Source organism: Plodia interpunctella, chromosome 19 (assembly GCF_027563975.2).
Source record: "Plodia interpunctella isolate USDA-ARS_2022_Savannah chromosome 19, ilPloInte3.2, whole genome shotgun sequence".
Lineage (NCBI taxonomy): Eukaryota > Metazoa > Arthropoda > Insecta > Lepidoptera > Pyralidae > Plodia > Plodia interpunctella.
The window spans coordinates 3309256-3333529 of NC_071312.1; the positions used below are offsets into that span (position 1 = coordinate 3309256).

A 24274-nucleotide genomic window follows, 5' to 3' on the forward strand; every position below is an offset into this window, starting at 1 on the left:
CACTATAACCACTATGTTTTCAACGCATACAAGTATTACTAAGAAATACGACATTACCAAAACATACTCAGTTGTAAACACGTAGTAAAAACACACGGGTGTTAAATATATTTTTTATATATAAATTTCACTAACTCGCGGCTTTTGGGATCACGGATATTCTGTAACCTCCTTACTAATCCCTCCTTAAAAGTGGGATCATTCTCGCTAGTTCCACTGGCAAATAGTTCCATGGAACAAGTGAGAATTTTTTTGTCAGTAAATAGCAAATAAATATACATAAATATATTATATAAGGACAAATCACACATGTTGGGTTAGCCCTAAAGTAAGTTCGAAACTTGTGTTATGGGATACCTACTAACTCAACGAGACTATATTCTATAACATATACATGAACATCCAAGACCCAGGTCAATTTGAAAAAGATCATTTTCTACGTTGACGTGACCGGGGATCGAACCCGGGATCTCCAGTGTAGCAGTTCGGCATGGTGACCATTAGGCCACGGAAGTCGGCCATTGACTTTGATAATGGAATGGAACTACCTGAAAATTCCCACTTGTTCCATGGAACTATTTGCTAGTGAGAATAATCCTCTCTCTTTCTCTTGTCAGCCTGATACCAGTGAAATATACGGTTCTAACGACGAAGTCTCAAAACTAAAAGTTCACTTGAAAAATAAACCTTATTTAAAAAAAATGGTTGAGGTTTTACTAACAGCCTTCTGTCTAATGTCAATCCTCTTTTGGAAAGCTGTTGTTGCTTCTCAGCTGTCAAGCTTAAGTTAGCTCGTACGAAACCCATGGGTGGATATGAAGTGGTACTGCCAGTTATGCTTGCACAGCCAAACCATGTGACCAATTTTGATAAAATTTGGATGTAGTCCGAGGCTGGGGTATTATTTAATCTGTGTCCGAGGTCAAACAACGCTGAATTTCTTAAAATCGAATCGAAGTGCATGAATGCCTGTGAAAGTTTTTATGCAAACACACAAGGTCATTCTGATTTTATACCATAAACGCCCGTTGCGTCTCCAAATCTGAACGTCATAATATGAAACGCGTTATTGTATTGTGACATTATAACGTTGTTCTATAAATATTAGCATCTTAATCCGAATTCTGGCAATGTGTCTGTTATTGTTACATGTCGCGGTTTGGCAATTGGCGCGATTGTAAATATTTCATTTTGTCATGACATAATGATATTGTTTGTATATACTAATAACATCCAAGTACTTGACAATACAACGTCTGTATTATAAAAGATATACGATTTATATTATTGCTATCCTTGAAAGTTCTATTCAGATAACGGTGTTTACCTAGCAACCTTTATACTTACATAAGTATCGTAATTAGCATAAGCTACGAAAAAATTCGTAGCCATTATCAAAACGTGCTACGACGTTGCACTGCGTAGCTCCGTAGCAATTTTTTGCTTCTTGGGAATGCTATCGTTCCTTGTCAGCTGTTAAGGATAAGTTAGACACTTATCCTTCTATCCGGTCTCTATTGTCCCTTCGTACGTCAACGAGAACACATGGAGCAGTCCCATTTTAGGGCGGAATCACAGCCACAAATTTTGAACAAACAATCATTTTGAAATTACATGCAGTAAACGAATTAAAGTAATTTATTTCTTTTTCAATGTTTGGAATAATAAAAAGTAAACTTACTTCTTACGTTCATTTATTGACATCTACAGAATATAATTTAGTTGTTCAACCTTCTTATGTTAATTCTACCGCCTAAGCGCAAAAGGCGCAGCTTATTTAAATTTATCTCTTGTGTTCTATTTTAACCATTTTCACCAAATTAAAAAAATATATAGTTTGATGTAGCATTTTGCGTACTCCTAAAATTTACGGCTCATAAGAGCATTGCCACAATCCAGGCATCTTAAAATAATTTCATTCATCCATCGGACCCACGTGGAGCGGGCATGACCCTCAGGCATTTGGCTGATTGCCAGCCAGGTGATACCAATACGAGGTGTTAATGAACTCAGGTGTATTATCTGTGGAGATTCTTGATTGTGTGTACGGATGGACGGGTGCGGTTGAGTGGTTAAGCCTGTTAGATTTGACGTGCATTTCCTTGGACAAAAATTTTATCTTTAATTTCTTTTAAAATATCCCGGCTCACTAGCGCCACCATAGCATTATTATCAATTTTAGCGAAAACTATAAATAATATAGGTACCAAAGGAAATTCTGCTACACCAGGTAATTGATTTTATTAGAAAATTACAGTTTTCTATTGGACACATTTGCCATTTTACTAAAAAGAAACAGGGTGGCATCCGAAACCCTCGTCGTAAATTGGGACTACATTTTGTATAATGGAGAACTAATATGATACATTGCAATGTGATTGGTTCGCTGCGTCACACTTCGAATCGATTCGATGGTGAGAAGTGAAAATACAAAGCTGCACTGCGCCCTCGGTTGCCGGCTACCATATAACCAGTGTTTAAAATTAATTTTGTCTCGATTCTCCGCGATCGACGGGTTAAAAGGATACAATTGTGATGATGGCGCTTGTGAGCGGAAAGCATCCTCTTAGGCCTGAGATCTGGTGAGACATGCCGTGAGCGTTGTCGGACCCCCACATTTTCTCTAACCCTCGAGTGTTCTCTCAATGTTCTCCTAACCAAAACCACCAAAAATAATACAAAAATATAACAATAAATACTCGTAAATTCTGTAATATTGTTCCGTTTCGATCTGACAAAAAATAAACACATTTTTACATTTATAATATCTGTAAGTGTTGGATATAATACAGCTGTTTGGTTTTGTTTATTCTAAGAAAAATTTCAAATGTTAGAAAATTATTATTACTAATTTATTGTCTATAATGTGTGTCTATGTTGGCTAGTAATAAGGTCGTTATTTAATTGATGTTTTCTTTCGGTTTGAGTTTGCGGTAAGCTGCACTACTTGACATATATGTATAATGGAGCGATGACTTGCGGTCAACCTGTACAAAGCTCTCTAAAATCATTGCAAAGTCGCTGCTATTGCCGTTGCATAGAGTTCTATGCGGATGAAATTGTGCGACAAAAATATTTTTGTCCCAATTTTTATTTTTGAACTGGAGACGTTGTTCAGTAGCCTTGGCCCACCCGCAGCGATGAGGCGCGGAGGGGGGAGGGGAGGTGTATTCGTTTTATTGCAATAAATATTTATAGCCAACACGGTCTTGACTCGACAATTACCGCTCATAATTCACCCGTGGTTAATATCGTCCTATATTGCAGCTATTTTGATGGATCGCGAAGAATATGTACCTGAAAAAATTGAATTTCAAATTATTTTAAAGGTACATTTTACTAAGCAAACAATTTTTAATTCAGTTATCGTATAGTTATATAATTAATATCTTTACTTTATTTAATAATCTGTGGTCTATAAGAGCCATGATGGTCATTCGTGCTCCGTTGCGACGACTCAGCATGTCGTGGCTCGGTTATGCTCCGTTGTATTCTATATGTTTTGACTTTGATGTCTATGGACTGTCAACGACGGAGCGCAACGGAGCAATGGGGGATGGCTAAAAGTACAACACAAATACATTTAATCTGAACGTCTAAATACACAGCGTAATATCACAGTGCTCTGGCATGATTGCAATGTGCGTTGGTTATTCACTTTGAGCATAAAATAGTGTATATTTCGTGGTCGGTACCGGTGGCCACAAAAGTGAATCGCCGAAATTCCGAAATTTCTTTAGACTTCCACAGCATTTTCAACAAGTGGGAATTCTTAACACAGAGAATACGAAAATTTAGAGTCCTTTGCCCAGATAATTTATTTGAAAAAAATGTATAAAAAATTAATTGATATATGCACATGCATAATTAAAATGATTATGTAAATAAATAAATCAATTGTGATGATCTTGTTATTTTCGAGTGTGATTATTTGCTGGTGTCAGATTTTAGTCAAGTTGTCTGAAATGACTTTTACGACTTCCCACCGCGTCTAGTGGCGAATAATCGCATATATATTTTTTTATAAACAATATTCCATCCACATTATGATTATAATAAGGTTTTATCCAAACAATTTTGTAAAAAATATCCATTTATTTGTGGTTCGTAGACGAAAAGGATCTTAAATTTTTTGTTAAATCTTCTGTCAACAGTTCACAGAAATACTCTTCACCGAAAGCATGAATATCTGAATCTGATGAAAACGAGATTTCCCGGATTTATTGTCACATAGTAGTAGTATATTACGTATAACATACTTTTTCCCAATCTTGAAATTACTAAATGACTTAGAATATTTTTCAAACTATTTCACTTTTGCCAGCGAGTGTACGCGAGAGTTGTAGCCATGGGCTTAATATCGAAATATAATTCACATTGCAGGCACTACGCCAAATACGCTAAATGTATACAATACATTATCTGTCTATTATATTGTGTGTATTTGTTTATGCGTTGTATAACAGGACTATACTACGTCAGAAACCACAACGGCTTGGAACCTTGTCAAATGCAATGTAAATTTCTGAAATACGTGAAATTGATTCTTATGTGTATAGTGTCCAGGGTTCTTAATTTAACGAAGTAGACATAGGGTTGCCGTGGCGTGTGGTTCCGCCCTAGAATAGGACCACTACATATCCTCCCGTGGACGTTGAAAAATCATAGCCGAATAATCAAAATTTTAATTTTTTTGGTAATTTTTACGCTGACCCCGGGCTTCGCGGCTTCACAACCCCGAACGAAACCAGCAACATGCAGAGATAGTCAATATCGTGTTTAGATAGTCAATCGTATCATTATTAGATAGTCAATATCGAGATATAAACCGGTATCAAAATGTTACATGGACCATGGACCAAACCATAGAATATCTAGGAAAAGAAACAGCGAAAGCATAAAGAAAAACATACTTAGACAGTCATTATAATCTTTTGCCACACAAAAATCTTGCCCATAGTTCTTTTTTACGACAAACACATAACACCTTTAAGGATATATCGCGACGTTACCATCTCGCCGTCCTAGCTGAGCTGCGGCAACACTGCACGACGCGATGCGTGCAATACCGGCTACACACTATCGCCAAACTCGAACAGATGCCGACGCGAATGCATTACTATAGCGTAGATTATATGCGTGCTTTTATTTACCGTTATAGAAAACCAGCAATTTATGTCGAATCCGACAAGTTCTGATAATTACCTACTCCGCGCGTAATTATCGCACCATAGAAGGCATAAGAAAAGTTAATAGCGATAATATAACGCGTAAATACGAATTTGTTTGATATAGAGCGCGCTGTCTTGTCGCATTTTTAGCTCAGTTGAAACAACTATAACAGAAAATCCCTCACAAATGAAACTATATACCACAACAGCACTACCTTACCAAAGAAAACAAGGCGGATATCCTTTCAGATGACCTTTTTCCTAGAACAGAATTTGCGTTTTACGCAAGGATTTTTCCTACGGCTTTATTTCGTTCAAGCTATGCTGTTGGTATTTCCTTCCAGCTCGGGCCATATTTTATCAACGCTTTAAAAATGGCTCGGATCGCTGCCGTCCGTTTTAAAATATTTGGATAATGCTAGTGTAAGCGGGTCATTGAACTAGTTTATTGACATTTTTGCCTTGCGATTTATCGATGCGAGTACTGTACTCAAAGGAAATATTGTAACTTTTAGTAATTTATTTATTTATAAAACTTATTTTTTTCCAACTTAAAGTAATGACTAAAAAAATAATAAAGTAATGAATTTTTAATAGTAATCAAAAAGCGAATCCATATTAAATGCCCTCGCTTCTGGGACACTGATCTTCCTTTCAAATGGATAAGGAGTATGGGCCATGATCTACCACGCGAGCCCATAGCGGATTGGTAGGTTTTAACGGCTGTAACCGGGACCAACGGCTTTACGTGCCTTCCGAAGCACAGAAGAGCTTGAGCTAAATAATGTCGGTTACCCATCCAAATGACGGACCACTGCGAAAGTAGCTTATCACCATCAAACTCCACCTTCGATTTGAATAAAAAATTAGAATAAGAATTGTTCTTATCTGTTACCCTGCTTTGCCTGTAAACGGTAAATCGGAGAAAAAGTCTGGTCTAAAAAAGTATAAATCTCTTCCTTTGTCGTTATGGGCCAAATGGTTAATGACCCACGTGTTCCCAACTGAAAAAAAAAAACAAAAGAACACCAAAACTATTTTATACGACTATCGACCGATAGTTCTATTCTTGGATAAAAAAATTGGTTTATTATGATACAAGCTTTCCTTTCTGCTACCGTTTTGAGGTTAATAGCATTTGATGCTGTTGGATCTCTGCCTAATGCTATCTCAACTAGATCCGAAGCCATCAAAGTCCACATCGGATGTATGAATGACCTTTAATACCATCGAACACAGAGAATAAATTAGAACTAAGTATATTCTAAGCGCTATCGTTCGTGGCTAAAAGTGTTGTTTGTTTTTCATACAAATTTTCACCCCCTGTTTAATCTAACGGATTTCACGATATTCATTTCTTAGCACTTACGTTATATAAAAAACCTCTTCAACATGACAAGTTTCTACGTTCAGTGCTTACGAAATGATCAAAACCAGAAGCGGGCATTACTAGAATCGGGCGTAACAAGAAGTGGTCAAAATCAGAATTAGTCATGTCCAGAAGAGGGCGTCACAACAAGTTGTTCAAACCGCCTAAAACTACGGATTGGATCGGATCGGATTGGAACTACGGTTGTAGATATCTAAACTACGCACGTAGTTTAGTGCGTAACGCGTAAATGTTTGTTTCTAACGCGATAACTTTCGAACCGTTGTTGGTCTGATTTTGATGATATTGAAACGGTATGTAGGATTTGTCAATAGAATTTTTAAGTTCGTGAGGCATTAAAATTGTGTAGTCGTCTTTTTAATTTAAAAACTCATCAAAATTTATTGTGCTCGCGAGGCCTAAGTTCGTGGCAAACAACTAGTTATAAAGAGGATACGCTTTAAGAATATCAGGTACGACAGCTATCATGAAGTGTGGCGGTCACAGGTTTCCAGGCAAAGCCGGGCAACCCTACGTTACAAATATGGCCATAAAACGAGCAACAGTGTACGAGTATCTAGTTTCCAGCTAGCAGTTACGATCACGTTATCGTTACGTTAACGTTAACCGTTATTGCCAACGTTATTGTGCTAAGCATAAAAGTTAATGCGTTTTGATTTATACGCTCTGAAGCGTTGGATTAAATTGAAATCGAATGTAAGATTTTATTCTAACTTAGATGAAAGATGTCGTGTTTCATTCCAGTCAAAAGAAAAGTAGCTTTCGTCTAGAAAGCTACTTTTTATTATTGTCCTATTATTTTTATAACACTTGCAGTTTTAAATATTTTAAAGTGCTATTCCAGTCAGACGAGTTTTTATAATATTAGCCGATTGGTGGCTAGCCTTAAAAAAAAAAGAAAAAAATATATATGTTCTTGTTTTCACAGATAATGTATTCGGTAGTATTGTGCTCTTTATATGTTTGAATCCATTAGATCCATGATACAAGCTTAGTTTTAGCGAAATATGGGCCGTTGAGTGTCCTCCTTGACATCATGGTTGAAGTCTATTTTCTTGCCACCTGCTTGACATTACACTGTCCTACTAATATTATAAAGGCGAAAGTTGAGTTGTAAGGATGTATGTGTATGTATGTTTGTTACTCTTTCACGCAAAACCTACTAGACGGATTGTTACAAAATCTGGTACACAGATAGAATATAACTTGGAATATAACATAGGGTACTTTTTATAGAATAAATAAATTCCCACGGGAGCGAAGCCTCGGGGCGCAGCTAGTATATAAGTAAATGAAAAAGTAAGGTTACTTACTACTGCTATCGCGTGTTTTTTTATATAGTAATTGATATTTATCAGATTAGAGAGTGATTCGCTTTGGCATAGATCCATGTGGATGATAGACTGTGATATGCGTGATGTGACGAACTGTCAACTGCGATGCGTCTGCGCAGTCTACGCTAACAGGGGTCAATGCACGTCTAAATATAAAAGTCAAGACGAAGTTTTATTTATGTAGTTTGAATAACTATTTGTTTTCTGAAATGTCCTCGATCGGGAAACTAGCATGTATATTAATAACCAAAATCGAAAAATTGCTAAGAATTTTTTTCTCGTTACATTATACGTTTGGGATGTATTTCAGCTATTACAAAAGTTGTGATATCGAAAAAGATTTATTATGTAATCGTATTAATCACTAATTGCATTATAGAGATTTGGTCTCAACACATTTTTACACATCAAATTTTATCGAAGTTTGTCCAGTGGTTAGGAAGATTGTTACACAAACAACAAATATCCATCATTTCGCATCCATCATTACCAAGTAGGATAGTATTATGAAATATTTAGTAACTTCACAAAGGAAATGTTACAAAGACAAAGGAAAAATAAGATAAACTAAAATTTCCAGCAGTTATTACATTTGTAACATACCATCAAAATAGTTTGTACAATATAAAAGGAGTTAAGACTGAAGAACTCCACACAATTAAAGTTCCCTTACTCCAATGTTAGAAATTAATGTTGAGCTTGCAGCCTTATTATTGTAGCCATAACGTAGTTATAACGTTTCGAGTTATTACAGTAGATGTTCATATGTCACAACATTCTTGACGATTGTTTTAAGACTAGAGTCTAGCGATGTTTACGAAATATATATTTGGAATACATGTTATCGCCACTGTGCTTGTGGCAAATGCTGATAGTGCGATAGAGAGCGAGAGTTTGTGATTCAATATTTGCGTTTCGGGAGAAAACTTTTTTCACGAATTAATTAATAACGAATCTATTTGATTTTGGTGTCAATCAGCATATTATAATATTTTAGGTATGACGACCTCGGTGGCGCAGTGGTAAAGTGCTTGCCTCTGAACCGAGATATCCCTGGTTCGATCCCCGGTCGGGTCATGATAAAAATAATATTTTTCTGATTGGCTCTTGTCTTGGATGTTTATCTATACATGTATATGTTATAAAATATAGTATCGTTGAGTTAGTACTCCATAACACAAGTCTAGAACTTACTTTGGGGTTAGCTCAATCTATGTAATTTGTCCTAATATATTTATTTATAGGTTTCGCTGTAAAAAACAATAGTTTTTATGATACAAATGGCTAATTTAAACGAAGCTTTAATCACAAAAATATAATAATTTTCAACTGTCAATAAATTTGAATCTGTAAATTTTCAAAACAGGAAAACCTATAACCCTATTTTTTATAACATACTAAAATATTACAAAATATTGGATAATATTTAGAAAAACGCTTTCGATTATCATATAATTAGACCGAAAGGAATGTTTTAAATAAACAAGAAAAAACCGAAATATTTATAAAAAATGTGTCCAAAACTATTTTGTCAAAGTATCAAGTGTGCAAACAAAAGACAACTCGCTTAAATCAAATGTAAGCCATCCATACATTTTAACATAACTTCGATATTCAGTTTGTTCAAAAACTACAAAAGTGTAACATATGAGAATCAAGTTAGTACTTGGGAAACTAAGCCAAGCATGCACGAGTTTGAAACTTGGGACTTGTAAGAATTACTTTCAAATATAAACTTGCATCTGAAAAATGGAGTGAAATAAAGTTGGGAACATTCGATTTTGCAAAATGATATCAGTCTGGCTGAGGATGCCACTGGGAAAACGCTCAGATGAGAGAGAGAGAGAGAGAGAGAGGAGAGAGAGGCTATATCAGAGGATATATCAATCTGGAGGATATATTGACAATCCTGTATTTGAAAATGTTATGTTATGTTCCAACTATAATAGAGAAGGGAATTAATAATAGCAGATAATAGTTATTTGTGGTGAGATTAAGCAACTGTTGTCCATAAATAAGAATAGCGATAATTTCTAAGATTATCTGGATTGGAACAATGGATAGTTTTTTCTACTGTGACTTAAATAAACTTTTCTGCGACTCTTTGTAAATGCAATCAGAAAATGCGATATTTTTATGGTACATGATATTTAATGATTAATTTTTGTAACGAAATAAGATGAAAATTTTAAGTTTCATCAATCATCTGGCAAAAGTTGTTTTAATATATTTTAGAAAATACATTTTTTTGTATATAATAGTTAATCATAGTTTGATGAACAGACTTTATTTTTGATTACAGAATGGCTTCCACCGAGGAATCTGCAAAGACAGAAGTAAAGGTAAGAAATTAATTGTAACTTATAATTTATACGCTTTCCTTTATAACCACAGATAAAAGAAAATAACTGTATTACCTTACAGTGGGGTCATATTTTTATTAGGTATGAGTGATTTATTTGCTAAATGCTTGTTTTCGAAAGTTATGTCGAAACGATAAAACGTTTCATATCAGATTAAAAAGTAGAAAAAAAAAACTGTTCGACGACAGTGTGGAGCGGGCAAAAGCAGTCCCAGAGCCTATGTGATAAAGTTCATAGTTTAGAAAAAAAAATTGGGTTATGTATGAGTGCGATGCATAACTTCTCTCACAAAATTGTATGTGCGGTTGAATGTACTCGTAAATTGTCATTGACACTGAATCATTTCAAAAGTCTTTTGGTAACTTTCATATGTTATTTCCGTTCTGCGCCGTCCTATTTTTCGGTCATTGCTAAAATGTTCCCGGTCGATGAATTTTTAGATTGTCATACCTATATTTATTAGTAGTCTAGTGATGATTTCTGTCTAGTTACTCAATTAAATGGGATGGATTTTTATTATTGTCTAAGAATTTTGTGTTTCTTTTTGATGATTTGTAACAATAATATGGAAAAGTAATTCAATATACTTGGTAATGTTAAACTAAACGGAAAGATTTAGTGAGTGCAGGTTATAAAAGATCACAAAAGTCAATTTCTTTGATTGAGTGCATATGATGGCACATATGTCAACCAAAGTTGTAGGTGAAATATTACAATTGTTTTTATTTAACCAAAGAAAAATATAGAAACCATATGTCAAACAAAAACAAAATACAAATTATATAGTTGCATATTGCGCCATACTCGCACCTTGAAGAAGATTCCAGAAATTCGCGCAAACGTTGAGAATCTTAATTTTAGTTTTCGTTTCCTCGTCAAGGAACAAATGCAATGGAGGAACTATTTTCTTATAAAAAATCGCTTTGAGAAATTCTTTCAACCCTCGGAACGTTTTTGTTCTGTTAGGGTTGTCACAGATTGTTTGGTTAATATTAATTATTACTTTATTCTATTTAATTATTATGGTTAGTTAGCCGAGATACCCTATTCCAAAAGAAAGACTTGTTGAGGCCATTGCTTGGAGTTAAATTGTTTGAGATGGAAAAATAAACTCACTTAAGTACTTTTTTAATAAGATTATTTTTAAATTATTAAGGTTAGCGAGGATCTTTTTCATGACTGCCATAACTTTACTGATGACTGGTGATCTACTAAAATTACAATCGCCTCAGTAAAATTGGCTGACAGACTCACTCACTTACTCAATTTTTTTCAGTTTATACGAACCCTAGCACAGTCGAGAATCAGCTTATAAATTATTGAAGCCATTTTCATCATTGATTCGGACCGACACGACATCTGGATCCAACTGAATGTTATAGAAATACACACAGATAAATATACACTTATGAATTATGGAGTGGGCAGTCTTTAGGATATACTGATTCATAGATCATACATTGATATCTCACATATTATAAAAGTCCTCTGCTGCGTTTGTCTGTCTGTTCGCGATAAACTCAAAAACTATTGCGTGGTTTTTCATTCGGTTTTCACCAATAGAAAGTGTGTGTCCTGAAGTTGGGGTAAAACCATAATAAATTATACCCACCTTGGGTATAATTTATTATGGTTTTACCCGAGCGAATCAGGTACGGGTCGCTAGTTTAAAAATAAAAGAATAATCCACAGGACATTCGAAAATGTTGCAAGAACCGATATTTTCTTCAATAAAACTGCACTACAAAGCAGTTTTACAACTGTAGTTTCGGAATAAAAAACAATGTAATATCATCAATTGGTAACGGAGATTTTGGTGTAAGGCCAAGATCAATATCATAGAATAAGTACCCAATGTACAGAGGGAGCACTTTCGCATGAAAGTTTAACCTAAACCTTCCTCAGGAATCACATTGTCTAATGGTGAAATCGTAGAAAAATCCGGCCGGTAGTTTTGGATTTATCTCTAAATACATACAGATGTATGGGACTTCTTTTTATAATATGTAAAAGGAATTGTCATTTTAAAGGAAAATAGCATTATCAAAGACGACTCCGTAACTAAATATAAACGAGTGATTTCAGTGAATTCGTGAATAGTGAATTTAGGATCAAGTACGATCTCTTCTTATTTAGATCACATAGTAATCTGACAACTGTTAAACGAAATCAAAACATATTGCGTCGAATGAGAGTTCATTATTACATTGACATAGTGAATTTGACTGTTGCCAGTGAGGTAGAAATTGTATGGACACCACATGGGGTCACGCAGCTATCGTGCCTAATCAGAGCTCGTTAATATGGCTGCTCAGCAAATATTTGGTTTAACGCAAATGAGATCATTCTGAGCTGTATTAGTTTTGATAAAGAAGGATATTGGCTTGGATATATTAGATCTCGCTTTATTAGTGCCATTTATGTGTCCGGTGGAGAGAAGACTATAGTTTCTTGAAATACTTCTCTATTTGTGATAGTAATGGACAGGGATGGAAAGCGAAGTAAAGGGAACATTTGCCCAGCAGTGGAAAAAAAAAAATGGAATTACCTAATCTCCAAAGGGCAACTAGGCTGATAGGTTATGGTTTATCCTCCTTATTTATCCAGAACGAAGAATTGGGCCTCAGAACGGGAACTCAAAATGGCTGAAGACATTAATGCACATCCGACTACGGATGTTTTTATGGACTTTGATTCTAGTTGAAAAATCGATTGATATGGATACTGGGACAAATCTTACTGGATATGGTAGTTCAACACAATATTCCGTTTAGGTACACTCTTAAACAGAAATATTATCAGTTGAATGATTGAAGTGTACATACGTGTGAGCCATTTAGTTGATTTTATATTTTTGGACGCAATTCAACACACACACGTCCTATTTGTCCAGAATCACATAATTGATATTTAAACAAATCAAGACAGATGGCGCTATGAATGGAAATGCAGCGAGCAATTGCAAAACTGTCGGAAGCAAATGCTGTTGTTTTGACGATTTTCCCGAGACAAATTGTGTACGAGGCGCCCGTAGATATCGGGGTCGCGACCAAAATACATGGCGACGACTGCGCAGACACCAGTAGGCGGCAGCCGGCGCACGCGCCGACCGCGCGCAACTCCTCCCGGATTCAAACCAACTGGCTCATTTACTACCGCGCTATATTTAACCGCTGCGGCCAGATTAATATCTACATGTTCCGCCAAAAAATAAGTGAACCGACTCCAGACAGTGATTTGAAAATCAACCCACCAGTGCCTACTAACAGTGCCAGTTATAAATGAGTGGACACAACGTCATACGGTATCCCTTAATCATTTTAACGCAGGAAGTAAATTTTGTTTGCCGTTAACATCGCCCTCGTGAGTATCACGCAACTATTTTTTGCCGTTTTGTCAAAATGCCAAACTACCGCTTCCAGAGCGATGTAATACGTCTATGAAACAACTGGATAAATAATTTGAAAAATACATTTCAGAAAAATGAATCCACCGTCGGCGCTCTTCAGCGCTATGAACCGGGAACGAAAACCGTTCACCTACACGCCTGGTGGATTGGATCTTTCGGAGATAAAGTCGGAACGTATGGCCAAACGGTTGATGAGGAATGCTATGAACCAAGGAGTGCCTGAGGTCCCCATACAACAAATCCAGTCACCACCAATGCCATCTACTCCAATTGCTGTTCCAAATTTTAATTGTTTACCAGTTCAAGTATTTCCGACGTTTAATCTCCCAGCAAATCCTAAGTCACTGCTAAGAACTCGGAGTAATCCTGAATATCCCAAAGAACCGACTAAAGGAGTACAGTCTCCTTCATCATTTGCATTTAATAATAGTAAACCAAGTGCAGTACAAACACAACAGACTTCGCCATTTCCATCGCATTTGCCGTCACACGTGCCACAAACAAATATTGTTGGTCAAAATAGACCAGCGTCTATGTATGAGTATAATATTGTATCAAATAGTGCTAACACAATACCGAAAACAAATTACGGAAGTAATGGGTCTACTGTGCCTATTCTTCCTCCGATTTGTTATGAAGCAGAGTATTTTCAGACTCCTTCAAAAAGTAATGCTAATATTCCAGTGACTATACCACAAAGAAGTAAAGATATATCTGTGTCCGTACCTATGATTAATGAAGAAAATGAGAAGTTATTAGTGCAAGATGAAAAAATATATACACCTTTAGCTACAGTCACCATACCTGAGAATAGTACATTGCCTACACCAATAAAAAATGATAATAGTGAGCAACTATTTATAGAAGATGAACGGCTATGCACACCTATAGTATCTAATAACAGTATTTCCGTGATACTATCAGAAAAATGTGAAGACAATAATCATGTGACTATACCTATAACAAATAACAATAATGAACCATTGTTAGTACACGATAAAAAGTTATACTCTGATTTTGAAGTACAGCCTATAAATACATCAGTTCCCACAGAATCAATACCTGTTGAAGATGAAGTGACATCTGATAACGAACAGGTTCATTTAAAATTACTGTATACTTATTATATATATATTTATATATCTGTTTACATAGTATGCTATGTATATTTAATTTACAATATAGCGGAATAGCTATAACAAATAATCTTTATCTATTTATTTGAATAGTGAGTTAAATAATTGATTTTAATGAATTTTTGATTTATACTTTTTAGCCGAACAGTTTATTTTATTATAATATATATATGCGATTACGTTTAATTTGTTTTTTCAATTTTTGTAGCATGTTATAAAGATTTTTATTTTTAATTTCAGAGAGAAGTTAAAGTCGTAAAGAAGCAAGTCAAGAAAGAGCAAAAAGTTGAGAATGGTGAACAAAATGGAGATGTTAATGTAGACGCTGAATTAGTAGTTAAGTTACCTGCAAAGAAATCTGCAGCAAAGACTGAAACTAAAGTAGAAGTACATAAAACTATTCTTCCCGATGGGACAGTTGAGGAAGTAAAAGTAACGACTACAAAAACCACAATCGATGGTAAAACAGAAATTAAAACAAAAACAGAGAAAAAAATAATACCTAAAGAAGAAGTTGAGGAAGTTGAGGAGGAAGTAGAAGAGGAGCAGGAAGAAACTTCGGGTATTGTACAGGAGGTAGAAGATGAAGTTATCGAAGAGCCTGAGGTAGTCATAAAAAAGACTGTCAAAGAAACGCCAGTGGCAGAAAATGGTCAGAAAGAAACAATAATAAAAGAAAAAGAAAGCGTGGAAACATCGACTACTAAAAAAGTTGTAATTGTACAAAAAGAAGAATCTGAAGAGGAGGAGGAAGAGGAGGAGGAAGAAGAATCTGAGCCAGTTGTTGTTAAAAAATCAGTTGTGAAACCTCCTTCTCCTAAACCAGAAGTTAAGGAGGAGAAAACTGAAGAAAAGGATGAAGTTGAAGAAAATGTTGAAGACGATGTTGAAGATAAAGATGAACTTAAAGAGGAAGTTGCACAAGAAGAAGTTACTGTAACAATTAAAAAACCAGAACCACTAAAACAGGATGATGATGAAGAAAAGATTGATGAGGAATTTGAAGAAGCTGAAGAAGAAAAAGTAGAACAGAAACAGGAGAAAGTAGAAACTAAAGTAGAAGAAAAAAAGGAAGATGAAGAATCAGAATACACCGAAGAAGAATATGAATCAGAAAAAGAAGAAGTTCCAGTGAAAGAACCTGAACCTAAACCAAAAGAAGTTGAACCAAAAGAAGAAAAGCCAGAGAAAGAGGCAGAAATAAAACAAGAAGAAATAACAAAGCTTGAATCTAAACCTGAAAAACAAGATGAACAAAATGAATCAGATCCTATTCCCGAACAAAAGATTCCACTAAGGGAGCCATCTATCCCACTAGAAAAGGTAGAAGACGTAGAAATCAAACCCATAGGTCCTGCAAGCGAAGTTATTTCAAAAACACACACAGAAAATACTGAAATCTTTACTAACACTACACAAAAACCAACTGGTCCTCTCAGTACACAAACTGAATACAGTAGAGTTGAAAACATAGTGACCGTAAATCGCACCACCAAAGCACTCGATCATAGTTATGAACAAATGACACAAGCGGGTATCCCTACTGTCAGAACATATTTCGCCCCCAGCAGGGAAAGGCTTGGAACTTCCCCGACTCCTTCAAAACCATATCAGCCAGTGTACACTCCAGCACCCCCTACAGAGAGGCGCCATAGTTTACTTCTTGATAGACTGAGCACGGAACGCCAGTTACCTTCTTCCGATATTTACCAAAATTCATATCAAACCACATACAACAACCAATCATATGAGCAGCAGAGACAATGGTCACAAGAACCACAATCAGAAGTTTTAAATGTTAGCAATGTCAAGCCCAGTAAAATTACTAATTCTCAATGGTATCAACAAAATAATAGGGAAAATGTAATCTACAATAATGTTACACCTTCGGCTGGTATTCCACCTCAAGCGCCCACTCCAGCTCCCATCAATCAGTTATGGAATCAACCTCCAACTGAACAACAACCACAACCACAATACCAATCTTCATACATAGACAGTACTGCGCAAGAAAGAACCTTAACAAACACTTACCAACCAACAAATTACTCTTCTTACGCACCCAAACCTACTAACTGGGCTAATGATATACCATCTGTCAACACAAACCAGTATTCGTATATTAACAAAGACACCACTGAAAATTACCAAAAATCAACTCAACAATTCACTTCTTCATATGTTCCTCCACCTTGGGAACAAGACTCAAACTATGTTTTAGAAAATACTAGCCAAAATTATTACCAACCACAACCACAGAGTAACACATACACTCCTAGTTCGAACCAAAGCTGGAAACCTACACCACCTCCTAACAAATTCACTAAACCACCACCTACAGCTTACATACCACCCGCACCTAATCAATCATTTGTGAGATCTGCTAGCGTAGTGGAACCACCAAGACTACCTGGCAGAAAAACTTATTACAGTGAATATGAACGGCGGTACATCACAGTACCTGAATCCACGTATATACCTGGCGAGACAGCGAAGTTCCAACCTCAACCAGATCCTTCACCTCAATATTATTACGATAACAATGAACCATCGGAAAAAGTGGAGCATGAGTGGCGTAAAGAGCTCCGAGAATTTACGGAGAAGACGTCCCAAACGACGGAGCAAACTTCAGTGAAACCTCCATGGGAAGAGGATAACAAATATGTCAAGGCTCCGTCTTCGTACACTCCTACATGGAGTCAAACATTGCGACCGCGATCATGGCGCGAAAGAAGTTTTGAGTCTGAATACGTTGGATCTCAAGAGCTTCCAAAGACCAATACTTTGGGTAGAGGTCGTCCATTAAGTTCTTATGCCAAAGCTGAAGCGCCTGCCCCTGACAGGGCAAGAGGAGTGTCGGTTGACAGATACAACCCGAACTACTATCAGCCTCCGATTGCATCGGAGCACCCACCTGTGCCGACACATACTCTGACACCGACTCCGGCAGCGAAAGCGTACCACAACCCCAACGTGCCTGCGTATCATGCCCACCCTCGTGCGTCTGCTGAACCTAGGTAAGTCGATAACTACATATAACGAACGTCCCCTTTTAAGCTATCAATAGATGCCTGTGCCAAGAGGCGCTCTTCTATATATTCGAATGGTTGCATAAATATCCATTCATATGTTCAAAATACAATAAATTAATGTTTGTGCGTATTATTACTACAGAACAGATTAGAACGTTAGCTATATAAAATTGAACTATATATTTTTATATATAATTCAATTTTACATATTTTTATGTGAATAATGTTTACGAATATTACTGAATTGTTATCATTGTCTTCATACATAATTGTATTGTTTATGTGTTTTCAGAGACCACCCGGTACCAATTCCACAAGCGCGTCTATGGGGCTCAGACGCCCGCGGCAGTCCGGTCCAGTCCAGATCATTCAAATACCTCCAATGGATAACTGGGACAGAGGATTAAACATCATGTAGAAGTAATTTAAACTCTAAGGCTATTTATTTAAGATATATATTTCATCGCAGCAACTGCATTCTATTTTTAGGCGTTCGTCTTCATCGTGATCCCAAAATTCTTCAAACGAATTCGAAGTGATTGCATGAAGTGAAAAATAACAATGCATAAAAGCTGCTCGTACTAATTAAGGTTGTAAAGTTATTCGATAAAACGAATGGATCGATTGTATGTAAATTTAGTTTAAGTAGCCATCTGTTAGTTTTTACTTTTACTCTATTTTCTTTGTTTAATTTTCATTTTTCTCCAATAATGTACAGTTTCGCGGGCCTTGTTATACGTATTTAACACATGTGGGATTTTAGTAATACTCGAAGGATCAATGTTTCAAATTGTCAGTTATGTGATATTTGTAGTTTGTCGTTCGCTTACCTAGTCATTTGAGACATGTATGTCGCTAGTCTTTACACAAGTAATCTAGACTTTCTACAAGTGCATTTTTTGCTTCATTTTTAATATTATTATGTACTTAAACTTCTGACTTATCTAATTTAAGGATTATTTTTGTATTTTATTCTAATTAACTTTTTTGAAAGGTGTACTGTGAGACATGGCGTCTTTTGTTTAAAAACGATTTATGTTTTGCAGTTATGCGACTTTTGCTTAAATTATTTGTTTTAAAAATAAATGGATTATTTTAAGCTTGTAATAACCATAAAATTATCACTGTGTGTATAATAAAGTTCCTTTCACATAAAATAAGGTGCATGGTCCATTATGTTTATACCACTTCGTTATTATCAATTTCTTTGTTATTTGTGACATTATTGTTGAGTTTTATTTAATAAAAGCTAAAAATGAAATATTCAATTACATTTTTACTCACAAAAATATTTTTGATCTTTTCTCGATAGGAACAAATCACGGAGACAATTAGATTATCTGAAGTAATTATTATTTGCCGAAATAATTAATGAAATATATTTTATAGTAACGTGATTATTATTTACACGAGTTCAGTATCTTATTCGGTTACAAAGTATTTTTCGTCTAACAATGTATTTTCGACCATCTTATTGTAAAGACGAGATAAAAATTCATTTGTATTAAAGCAGCACGAAGCTCATAACCGGAGAGAAATGTGGACAATGCGAAATTTTTCTATTTAATTCACCGTAATTTCGCACTGCAAATCCTTTTAGTTGAATCACATGCAAGTCTGAGGTCACGTATAAGCTCAAATAAGGATATACGCTCCCCCTTTAACCCGTGCTTCCCCGCGGAAACCGTAAAAATCTCTCTTTAGACTAGTGGAACAACGAAACGCTCTCTTCTCCCGCCGAACTACTCAGCGTTTGGACTATGACATAAATTAAAGAAGATACAGACATAGGTAAGTATATATATATATATAATTTTATGCAGCTTCCAAAAAAATGGTAGGTGTATGTTTTAACTAGCGACCCGGCCAGTCTTCGCTCGGGTAAAACTATAATAAATTATACAATTAAACCTAGTTCAAGAATCACACATAGGTAGTGATATTGTCGAATCCTACTCGTACCACATGAGTTTGTATACTAATCTGACACATGTATAGTAGTTTTCATCGACCACCACTTGCTTCCGGTGAAGGTAAACATCGTGAGGAAACGCTCACTGGTTGATTATTAACTTGTGTGTGAAATGGAGAAGGCGATGGCAAACCACTCCATTAATAGTGCCAAGAAAGTTGTTGTGGGTGTTTTATTCCACGTAATGACCACGACCTCAGCCATAGGAACGTCGATGTTGAAATTCGCTCATAGTAAAATTTAATATTATCTCTGTAAGACTCCACGCGCACACGTTGGTAGGTACAGTCGACCGCATGTCAAATTGACTGCATATCCATTTATGCCGCGATAATAGTGGCGAGTTTACTATGAATTTGTGTATGTTGATGTGCTGTCCACTGTACAGCCCACTCGTACCTGACATGATAATTATTTCCGAGTAACCGTGTATAGTGTTATCTTTCCACACTCACTTTATTTTGTATCGTTTGGACCACGTGCAAAGAATGCTGGGATACATTATATAGCAAATTTAAAATGCACTGATTTAACCTCATAAGAGGGTGCATGCACGTATTGCTATCGGTTTTTTTTTCATCCGTTTGGAAATTTTAAATCTCTAACCTACGTAGCGATACTCGTAAATATACTATTAAGGTTTTTCATTTTTTATTCAAGTTTGTACTCGCCTTGAAAAACCCTGGTTCGGATTCTTTCAAAGAATAATCGCCACAAGTGAAAAAAAACTTTGTGATCCTGTGGACAAAGAAGACTCAGCTGTGATTTTACGGCCGGCCGCAATCGCCAGCCCGTCGACAATATTTTGGGAATGTTATTCTTATCTGTCAAGGCTATTGTTCCTTTATATATCCTATAATCTAAAGGTATCGTAGATAAATAATACTGGAGTTGTGAACTATTTTTCGTGGTAAGTAAATGGGTCTACGGTTAAATAATTATTTTCCATCGTCCCATCAATGGGACTACGGAAAAGAAGGGAGATTTACATATACAGTATTCCTTTTTGTTATTAAACAGTGAAGGTTCTTCTTTATACAGAGATGTATGAAAAAGGAAACAATATAAAACAAAACAAAACGTCCAGCACCAGTTTTAAGCCTTCAGGAAGATGGACATTAGCATTGTTGAAGTCTGACCGGCTGTTTATATAAATAAATAGGTCCAATATGAAACTGAAATGATTGTATCGTGCCAGTCGCGCTCCCTGGCGGCCGGCCAACGCATCCATCACATCTGCAGCTATTATCCAATTATTGCTGACGCTACAACACAAACATTACGATTTTCTCGTATGTGAGTTATTGTCAGTCCACAGGAGTACTATCTCAACAGAGGCAAAGCTAACTAAGGAGCTAAAATTGTTACCTATTTTATTAGGATTGGCTTTCTTTTTCAATACATATATATGTCCAATCAATGTTATTAAAGATTCCAATTCAATAAAAAAAACGATAAAATACCAAACTAAGTAGCTAATGTTTATTATCCTAATGACCTAACAAAGGCTCCTCACGCACCGGGTGTAGATTAGCCAATTTTCGCCATTTCTTTTCATTTCTTCAAACATAATGGTCTCCCGACGGGGCAGGGAATAAAGACGCAAATCCACTGCTAAACTCGTAGTCGATTTATAATACTCAGCGGGAATCTAGGATCTGTCTTTTACATTTTGATATTTTAACTTTTTGAAACGTCAACGTCAAACGAATAGTCAATGCGATCGATGGATTTCGCATATCTTGTGATTTCACATGGGAATCAAAACCTATTTGGTATTCGTTTTCTTCGTTCGTTACCTACAAAATTTTGAAATTTAACATGAAGCATCTTTTAGTATAAATAAAGGGAAAATGAATAAAGCAAATTTGAATACCGTAAATATGTAAGTAAAACAAAAATATAAAAAATAATTTTACGGAAACTTCAAAGCGCGAGTTCTGCTTATTTTTTGCTAAATAGAGTTTTGCTAGTGAAATTTATATTTTTAGGTACTTAATGCAGGTAAGAATATTTAATTGGCGTAGTATGCACAGGTCTTATTCTAAAAATAAAGCTACCACGGAAGCGTAGATGTCAGTGGATTGTCACCCTGACGTTCTCCCGACGGGGCACGGAATAACGAACCGCAGGGGACCCTCTGCTTTATTAACCACTTGGGTAAATCGCACCTCAGTGTTTATTTTCTCAGCCGTTTACAAAATGGCCGATACAGAAAATAACATTCTCATAACATAATCATAACTTTAAATTATTTATTTGCTTATAAGATAAAATTAGTCTGTTTCTTTTATATACTTGTTGACGTTTCAGATGCGATTGTTCGTCGGTCAGATGTGATCGCAGTCCACAGAAAAAAGGAAAAAAAAACCGGTCACGGTTCGACTTTGACTAATTCAGTCAAAACTTTTAATTAATAATTTCATTTGATTGAATTTTAATAACGATAATTTCATTTGATTGATTTTTACAATCGGAACGGGACGCATCACTTGAATACTGCTGGTAACGATGTGAAATGTAACTAGTTAAAAGATACATAAATAAAATTCATACATCAAAATGATTGATTTCTTAAACTGTATTCAATTTCACCGCTCGAATGTCGTCAATTCAATTAAATGGAAGCCTTTCCCACGAAGATCGGCGGAATCTCGGGAAATCTCGATGTCACACAGACCCTCGCAGTCCTCAGGGATCGCTACCGAATTTATGGGAATCAAAAGACGGATTCCGATACGATGTTATTTACATTGCTCTTTTCGGGATGTGTTAGGGCGAGAAGCTAGTTTTGAGATTGTTGATTGAATTGTAAAATTCTGACATATGTTTCACGGGACTTGCTCGCGGCTCCGCTGCGTTTTCAGGAATAGTTTTTTTTGGCATGAATGGTGAATTAATGGTGTCCCTATGTCCTACTCTGTATTCTTTTACTTGTGTAGATAGACGCGGTAAAGGACTTTGTTTTATAATATGTAAGGATTTAGGATTTACTACAAGGACAATCCTCTATATTTTCGAATCCAATAAGTTATACTGAGCAGTGTAAGGAATAAGACCTTCCATTCTTTTAGACTGTATAACTAATGGTATAACTAGATGGACTAACCTGTATCTGACCAAATTTCTTAAATAATAATATTTCTTTATGGAAACAAAAAAGTTGTAGGCAAATAGAAATTTTGTATAAAGTTTCATTGTAGGTACAATGATATTTTGTACGAAATTTCTTTAATCATTATTATTATTTATGTTTTCCGTGTCACGATCTCATATGAAAAAACTATCTGACGTCGAGACTCGAAAACTAGAACACTACAGTACAATGCTATGTCTTATGTATGCAGGACTGAATTCTAATAGTCTTGCAGTTGCATAATGGATTTACAAAGAAGATGCAAAAACTGGAACGAAATACTTAGATATTGTACCTACAGTTGTATCTGCTGGTATAAACTTAGTGAACGGTAAGAATAGTTAATAATTTTGTTAACAAGTTTAAAAAAAAACATTTTTGCCAAAAGTCGTTAAATAGATTTTGTGGCATTTAACGCCTGACAAATACCCATGTCCGTGTTATAAACCGTTGTTGGGAGCCGATCTTGGGTACACCATCAGGTCATGCATATCATAATAATGCATTGTTATGGAAACTGAACGTGGGAAATTACAACTCTGTGGGACAACTGGAAGTAGGTGAAATAACTTGATTTGATTACAGACAGACAAACATCGAGAAAGGTGTAAAACTTTGTAAAAATAATTGTTATTCTAATTACAGATTTACATGTGTGTTATCCGCCTCGGGTTCGCCCCTCCTGCTTTTTCTCTTCCACATCGCGAGGTCTTCGGCATCCTTAGTTAGCGTCAGACAGCATTAGCACACATATCATCCTTGATATCAATCACTTTTTGGCACTTCTATGGCAATTCCTATGGCTATACCGTTTCCACTTGCTCCCGGCAGGTGCCAGGAACAGACGGAAATGGCATTTGTTCCCGACGTAATTTACTGATTTACGCAAAACTTGGTAACGGTCGTACCGTACTAGCAAAGGCGAGTTTGTCTACTTGCCTATACTACCTCTTGTCTACAATGTTACAAACATGAAGACTGCTACGAATGCGAATTCCACCAACCTGTACTTAGCCAAATGTCACAAAAAACACAACTTAGGGTGGTGCACCGTCAAATTTACCTTTGATTTTAACCGGCGGGTCGCAGTGTCGTTTATACAAAATTCTGATATGTTTTTCTGCGCACGTTAAAGTTGACGATGCAACTCACCCTTAATGACAAATACCTGTCCGAACTTTGTCTCATATTTCGTCGACAATTACGACTTGAAAATAAACAAGGTGAAATAATTCACGGTACAACTTTGCGAAATGTTGTTCCCGTGTCGTAGGGCAGTAAATCTCTATAGGTAAGTACTAATGTTGTTTGTCCTTTGTCAATGTTGATTA

General features: G+C 35.9%; 2 protein-coding genes across 3 annotated transcripts in view; one reads left to right on the forward strand and one right to left on the reverse strand.

The window, feature by feature from the left end:
• The window catches only part of LOC128678359 (uncharacterized), a 32612-nt gene extending 19389 nt beyond the window's left edge, over positions 1-13223 (reverse strand). Inside the window, exons 1-3 of one of the 2 annotated variants that reach the window (XM_053759834.2) lie at positions 13084-13223; positions 3396-3560; positions 3226-3297 (exon numbers count right to left, since the gene is read on the reverse strand). In XM_053759834.2, coding sequence (XP_053615809.1) covers positions 3226-3232 — 7 coding nt within the window. In that variant the 5' untranslated portion in view covers positions 3233-3297; positions 3396-3560; positions 13084-13223. The remainder of the gene's footprint in view (positions 1-3225; positions 3298-3395; positions 3561-13083) is intronic. The other variant, XM_053759835.2, reaches the window with a different exon arrangement.
• Positions 13224-13361: 138 nt separating this feature from the next.
• On the forward strand, positions 13362-19103 carry LOC128678357 (titin-like). The gene is made up of 4 exons (XM_053759829.1): positions 13362-13621; positions 13738-14764; positions 15044-17820; positions 18128-19103. Exons 2-4 carry the CDS (start codon positions 13742-13744, stop codon positions 18240-18242), a joined length of 3915 nt encoding a protein of 1304 aa, XP_053615804.1. The 5' UTR covers positions 13362-13621; positions 13738-13741; the 3' UTR covers positions 18243-19103.
• The last annotated feature ends 5171 nt before the right edge of the window (positions 19104-24274 follow it).

Coding starts and splice junctions, on each gene's coding strand:
- LOC128678357 (XM_053759829.1), top strand. CDS start 13,742: ATGAATCCACCGTCGGCGCTCTTCAGCGCTATGAACCGGGAACGAAAA. Junction 14,765..15,043: donor TGACATCTGATAACGAACAG/GTTCATTTAAAA, acceptor TTTTAATTTCAG/AGAGAAGTTAAAGTCGTAAA. Junction 17,821..18,127: donor CGTGCGTCTGCTGAACCTAG/GTAAGTCGATAA, acceptor ATGTGTTTTCAG/AGACCACCCGGTACCAATTC.